The sequence below is a fragment of the Buteo buteo genome, chromosome 24 (assembly GCF_964188355.1).
Source record: "Buteo buteo chromosome 24, bButBut1.hap1.1, whole genome shotgun sequence".
In the NCBI taxonomy this organism is placed as follows: domain Eukaryota; kingdom Metazoa; phylum Chordata; class Aves; order Accipitriformes; family Accipitridae; genus Buteo; species Buteo buteo.
In genome coordinates, this window is record NC_134194.1 from 7252403 (window position 1) to 7258816 (window position 6414).

General features: G+C 63.0%; 1 protein-coding gene across 1 annotated transcript; it reads left to right on the forward strand.

The window, feature by feature from the left end:
• Nucleotides 1–669: 669 nt before the first annotated feature.
• GM2A (ganglioside GM2 activator) lies at nucleotides 670–5969 on the forward strand. Its single transcript, XM_075056656.1, has 4 exons — nucleotides 670–1034; nucleotides 2995–3147; nucleotides 4015–4197; nucleotides 4319–5969. Exons 1-4 carry the CDS (start codon nucleotides 918–920, stop codon nucleotides 4472–4474), a joined length of 609 nt encoding a protein of 202 aa, XP_074912757.1. The 5' UTR covers nucleotides 670–917; the 3' UTR covers nucleotides 4475–5969.
• Nucleotides 5970–6414: the final 445 nt, after the last annotated feature.

Genomic DNA, 6414 nt, shown 5'->3' on the forward strand with positions numbered 1-6414 from the left:
CATCTGTTCACCAAAATACATGGGAAAACCCACGCTCCTGGGATGTCTGTGATGGTGGGGTGCCTGGGGGGCCGTTCCAGCATGATGGGGGGGCTTGGGGTAGCTCTGGCTGGAAAATGAGCACCTGGGGGGGGGGGGAAGGGTGGAAGAGGGGGTTGTTAAATCCGAAATGTTGGACAGATGGGTGGTGGGTGGTAGTGTGCTGCAGCCAAGTGCCCAGCCAGGGTGCCCCCCCCGCAGCACACACGGCATTGGGTTCAGGGTCTCAAATATCTCTGCTCTTCAGCTGCCACCCGCCCTGTGCCGAGGGGGGGGGGGGGGCCGTGGGGGTCCCGGGTGGCTGCCCCGGGTGGGTACCGACCCTTCGCCCACCCAGCCAGCCTGAGTGGGGGGCGAGAAGAGCCGCAGCCCCTGGGTGAGGGGGGCGGGCGGTGGGGAGACGGGCTGGTTTCACCCACCGAAGCTGGGTGCTGTGGGTGCCCTGGCGTGGTGGGGGGGCCCGGGGGCAGCCCCCCCCCCCTCGTTCCCAGTCCCGGCGAAGGGCAGGCACTGGGTGCCTGGGAAAGCGCAGCTTCCCGTCCCAGCATCCCTGGGACTCCAGTCCTGCGCTTGGCAACAAAACCGGGAAAAAAAAAAAAAAAGAGGAAGGGAGGGAAAATCTCTGAGCGTACACAAGGGGAGGGAGGGGAATCGGGAGCTGGGCCGGGCACCGAGCTGCCGTCCCACCGCCCAGCGCGTCCCGCTTTGGCCGCCGCCAGCCCCGTTCCGGCGGGGACCGCACCGGGCTCAGCCCCGCTCCGGCAAGCAGCGCCTCGTCTCCCCGCCGGCCTCGCCTCTCGCTTTTTCTTTTTTTCTTTTTTTTTTTTTTTTTTTCCGGCCCAGCTTTCTGCCCAGGATCCTGCCTCGCTGCCGGAGGGATGCTGGGAGCGGGGCTGGCGCTGGCGCTGTGCGCCCTGCAGCTCTGCCCGGCCGCGCTCGCAGGGTCGTATCCGCAGGTGCTGGTGGAGCGGAGCGGCTCTCGGAGGCTGAGCAAGGTGAGAGCTTCCAAACCTCTTCGCCCCGCTCCTCTTTGGGCAGGGAAGGGGCTGAGGGGGCTGCGTGGGGGGGGGGGGGGTGCTGGGAGCTCGGCGGGTGGGAAAGCTGTCGCCGTCCTGCTGGGTTTTGCAAGAGATCAAAAGCATTTTCTGTCCCCGAAGGACGAGTGTAAAAGGTTGATTCTGGGTGTCTGTCTGCGGCTGGGCTGGGGGGGCAAGGAGTGGGATCCCGTAGACCTGACCGCGTTGGGGGAGCACGGCTGCAGGTTTGGGTTCAGCCTCAGAGCAGGAGGAGGTTGCGGTTTTGACAAACTGTGCTGAACCAGAGAGCTCGGCGGCCTCTCTTCCTTCGGCTGAGCTTTCCCCGCAGCCTCCCAGCACCTCGGCTTTCATTCCGCCTGTTCGTGAGCATTTCCCAGCTCACCACCTCAGGCTGCTCCCTCCTTGTTCCCACGCAGCGCTGGGCCGGGCTCATCAACGCTGATTAAGATGCGTGACTCTCACGCGGTGCGGAGGGGAATATCTATTTATTTTCCAGGAAAGCTGATGCTGCCCCAGGGAAGGGGGAGCCGGTTAGGAAGGTTGGAGCGGTGCTCTGCGGCACAGCAATACGCAGCCACCCACCGACGTTTAGCTCCCGTGGAGCCTCTTTGCCTGCAGATCCACGGGCGAGGGGCTCCCAGCTCTTGCTAAATGTCGGAGCGCAACCTGCCCCTTGCCCCGGCTTGTCCTGAGCCCCGCGTCCTGCCCTGTGCCCTAGACCGCTCCAGGCTGGCAAGCGGGACGGCGGGACGGGCTGCTCGCCTGTGTGGGTAGCGCTGCCCGCCGGGGCTGCCGGCTGGCACCAGGTAAATCAGCTTCCACCGGTTCTGCGGCTGCTGAGCAGGTAGGGAGAGCCCCGCGCCTGTGGCGAAGGGACACGGGCTGCCCCGACCAAACCTGCTCGGGGTGTGCAGCCCAGGCAGCCTCGTGCTTCTCTGCCAGGGAAAGGCCTGCAATTAGGCTGGAGCCTGCTCAGGGAGGGAGCTGGGGCTGGGCTCTTGCCGCTGGCTTGCGGTAGGTTCAGGGGCGGCGGTTGCAGGCGAGTACCGCCATCCCCTTGCCTTTGAACTTGGGTTGGGGGAGCAAAAGGGTCCGGTGCTGTTGCCAGCCGGTGGCTTTGCCGGCGGTGGCTGGGCAGGCTGGTGAGACGTGGAGGAAATGGGAAATGTCCCAGCATGGCTCCCAGTCCAGCCACGACACAGGGGTGATGCCCCCCTGCCTGGGTGACATCCACTGTGTGTGGATTTTCATCATCCCATAGGACAACGCTGCTTCCCTGGCTCATTTGGACTGAACCAGCTCAGGATCAGGCCCCTGGGGTGTATCAGGCAGGGCGGGAGCCTGGCTCATCTGCCCCCTGAGCATGAGTGGAGATGGAAAAGCTGAGCCATGTTCGAAATGCAATGTGTGAGTGCGATTCCCACTCCAATGCGGGACCAGGTAGCTGGAGCCACAGGGCTCGCAACAGCCGGGCTGGTCCTCGCCAAGCCAGGAGGCTGTGCTGGCCCCACAGCCCCTCCACTGCACAGCATCCCCCTGGCCAGTGCAGCCACCACGACCCTGTCCTGGTCCCCGCTTGCTCCCTCACCCTCGCTCTCACACACCTTGCTTGGTGCTCAGAGGCTGAGCTGAGGCAAGTTTGGAAATTGCAGCCTGGGAACCCTCTTTGGGTATAAAGTACATGCAGGGGGGCCAGATGGAGAGTTTTGGCAATGCCCTCAGGCTTGGAGAGCTGGGAGTGCGAGAAATGCAGAGGGAAATATTTATTTGGCATTTGAAGGGAGGCTGAAGGTCATTTTCTGGCTGTGTTTGTGAGCAGATGTTTGGGAGGGGGTCAGAGGTCCAGCGCTGGGGAAACCTGCAAACCCAGGGCAAGTCTCACCCTGGCTCTAACTCCTCCTGTCCCCTGGTGCTGCAGGCTGGTGGCTTTGCCTGGGAGAACTGTGGTGACAGGAGGGACCCCGTGGTGCTGCAGAGCCTCTCCGTGGCACCCGACCCCATCAGCATCCCGGGGAGCCTGCGCGTCAGCGCGGCCGTCAACAGCGGCAAGGCCATGGCCTCCCCTCTGAAGGTACGTGCTGGAGATGCCTCCACGGGACGAGGGAGGGCAGAGCTTCTCAAAACCACCGGCAGCTGCAAAATGCCCAGCAGTGGGTACGGGAATGAGCAGCCCTTTGGGGAATGATGCATGGAGTGGTGCAGGGCTGAGCGCTCCGGGCTCTGTAAGCCAGAACGGGGCAACGGGCAGGCAGAGACCTGGGGTGGGAGCAGACAGCCCGGTGGGAAGCTCCCAACCTTGTTGGGAGAAACCACCTGAGCTGTGTCGTGTCCTGGGGATGTAATGACTCAAGGAGGGAAACGAAACCCCAGGTTCCCTGGGTGCTCTCTGTGGTCATTGCAGCACTCGTTTTTCAGCAGCCAGACCTGGCTGCTCCCTCCTGGGACATGCTACAGCACCGCTGCGGGAGCCCTGGGCCGGCCCGGCTGCCCTGCATCACTTTTTGGTGACTTCTTGGAATGAGACGGAACACGTCTCTCTGCCCAAGGTGCATGGGCTGTCTTGAGCAACGCCGCGGTGCCTGTTTGGGGCTGGGGCTGTGGGGAGTGTGCTGGGGGAGCGTGGAGGTGGAGCTGCGGGATGGGAACTGCCGGGAGGTTTTGGGACCAGGCACCAAGGAGAGGGGAAGGAGCGGCCATGTGGCGTGCTGGGAGGAATTTGCTCAAGGTTCAAGCTGAGGTTGGAGGAAGAGAAACCTGTAGGCAGAGAGGAACCAAAAGCAGAAAAGGGGTGGGAGGGTGTGCGCTGGCCCCATGGACACCCAAACGAATTGCACAAGCAGAAGCTGAGGGAAGTGGCTGGCGAGGTGCAGGTGGGACAGGCTGGAGGAGCCGTGGGTGCCTGTACCTGCTGTACCGGTGCCAAACACCTTCCCTCCAGGTGGTGCTGGTGGTGGAGAAGGCACTGGGTGACCTCTGGATCCAGCTGCCCTGCATCGACCAGCTGGGCAGCTGCACCTACAATGACGTCTGCACCATCCTCGACAACCTCATCCCGCCCGGCACGACCTGCCCGGAGCCCTTGCTCACCTATGGCATCCCCTGCCACTGCCCCTTCAAAGCGGTACGCCTGAAACCTCCGTCCGGCACGATGCCAACAGTGCTGCCGGGTACCACTGTCCCCTCAGCTGCAGGGCTGGGGGGTTTCGGCTGACATCTTGCCTACATGTCCCCTCTCTCTGCAGGGCTCCTACTCCCTGCCAGCCAGCGACTTCATCCTGCCCGACGTGGAGCTGCCTGCCTGGATGACCAACGGCAACTACCGTGTCCGGGCGGCTGTCAGCAACGGCGGGGAGGAGCTCGCCTGCGTCAAAGTGGCCTTCTCCCTGCAGTCCCAGTGAGGGGCAGGGGACCGTCCCCTCCTCTCCCCACCACCTTGGTCCCCCGTCCCATCCCATCCAGTTGCACCCCATCCTGTCCCAACCTGTCCCTGCAAGATGCATCCCTCCCGCTGCTGGGCGGAGGCAGCCCCCGTACCCTGGCTCGGTGCTCCCCTCCCCTGCTACACACAGAAAGGCCCCTCTGACTGTCCTGCTGTCCCCAACCTCATCACCAGGGTGTCCCCTGCCCTGGACAGGGTGGCCTTGGAGCCTAACCCCAGCGTTTCAGTGCAACCTGGGGGTAGTTATTTTTTATCTGTTTCTCTTTTTTTTTTCTTAATCCCATCAGGGAAATTTTAGACAAAAACAATCCAGGGAAAAACAATATTTCTTATATTAGTCCGTGGGGAGGAGGGAGTGTTTGGGAGTGCTGGGGCAGGCTGGAGGGATGCAGGATTAGCTGCTGAGGGTGTCCCCGCTTGCCCCCAGCACCTCTGGCCAGAGCACAGGGCTGTTTTGCAGGAGTGTCCCCAAAGTGGCCGCAGGAGCCATGCCCCCCCCCTCCCAGCAGCTTTGGGTCTGCCTTTGGCACATCCTTGTCCTGCACATGGGACCAGCTCAGCAACAGGAGGCACCGGTGAGAGCACCTCCCCGTGTCCCTCCTGTGACAAACATTACAAGCACAACAGGACTGAAACTGCCCAAATCCCCAACAGCCATCCCCACTCACAAGGGACCAAGCGGCTGCCGCTGCTCCCAGCAGCAGGAGAGGTGGCTGGACACCGGCTGTGCTCGCTCTGGGGGGGACAAAGCTGTGACAGGCAGCTGGGCCACAGCCTGGCTGAGGACAAGTCCCACTCATCTCATTCTGCCTCTCGGATGGAGCTGAGGCAGAACGCTGCACCGGGACCATCCGTCCCATGCACCGGCGGAGGCAGCCCCACAACGTGGAGCAGCATCGTGGACATGGGATGGACTGGGAGATGACCGTGAAGACCAGCAGCATGGGTCCCATCTGGGGGCCCTGCAGCCCATCTCCTGGTTGTGGCTGGGGGCTGAGGCATGGGCAGGCAGCATTCTTCCTGCCTGCAGCGTCGGGCAGGGCGTTTGACATGACCCGCCTATGCCAGGTTCCTGCAGGGCAGAGGTGCAGGTGACCCACCAGCCACCTGCATCCCTTGCTGTCCCTGCCTGCTGTCATTATTTAACCCCTCCGTAGGGCTGGTCTTCCTCCAAGCACTTTATACGCCTTAATTACTGCCGGGCTGCCCCCACGGGAGGTTCTCTGCCGCGCAGATGTGCTTCCACCGCCTTTCTGTACCCTCAACTCACTCCATTTCATCCTGCTGCTGGGTCCAACCTGGGTTTGTTTTGCCTGGGGAAGCACTAACCCGCTCACCCCCATCCCTGCTGCCGCGCAGTGCCTGTGCCGGAGTGGCATCCTCCTTTTGGGCACGTACTGCAGGTTCTTAATAAATCTTTTTACCGGGGAGCGGAGCTGATGCTTTTTGGTGCTGGGGGTGACCTGGGGGTCACCTGGTTTCCCTTGAAATAGCGGGGATGTGGTTTTGAGCTGGGGGAAGCAAAAGTGGTGTTGGGGCTGGGCTGGGGGCAGCGGTGGAGGATGCTGCAGCCGGAAGAGCTGAGTGTAAGCAGCCACGAGGCAAGGGGCACAGCGGGGATCTGCAGGCGCTGCTTTCGGACACAGGGACACAGCCCCCCACCCACGGGAGGCACAGCCCACGCTGGGGGTCTTTGAGGGTGTCGCTCATCCCAGTGACCATCTATCTCCCTGACGCCTGCCTTGCTCTGCAGGCCTTGCCCAAGGAATAGCCCCGCTGGGGGGGGGGGGGGGGAGATGCCCCTCTTTGCCCACGCGTGGAGGGGTTCAGGGCTCAGCCGTGCCCGCATTTGCCCCACTCGTGGCAGCGACTCGCAGCCCGCCCGCCGCCACCGCCGCG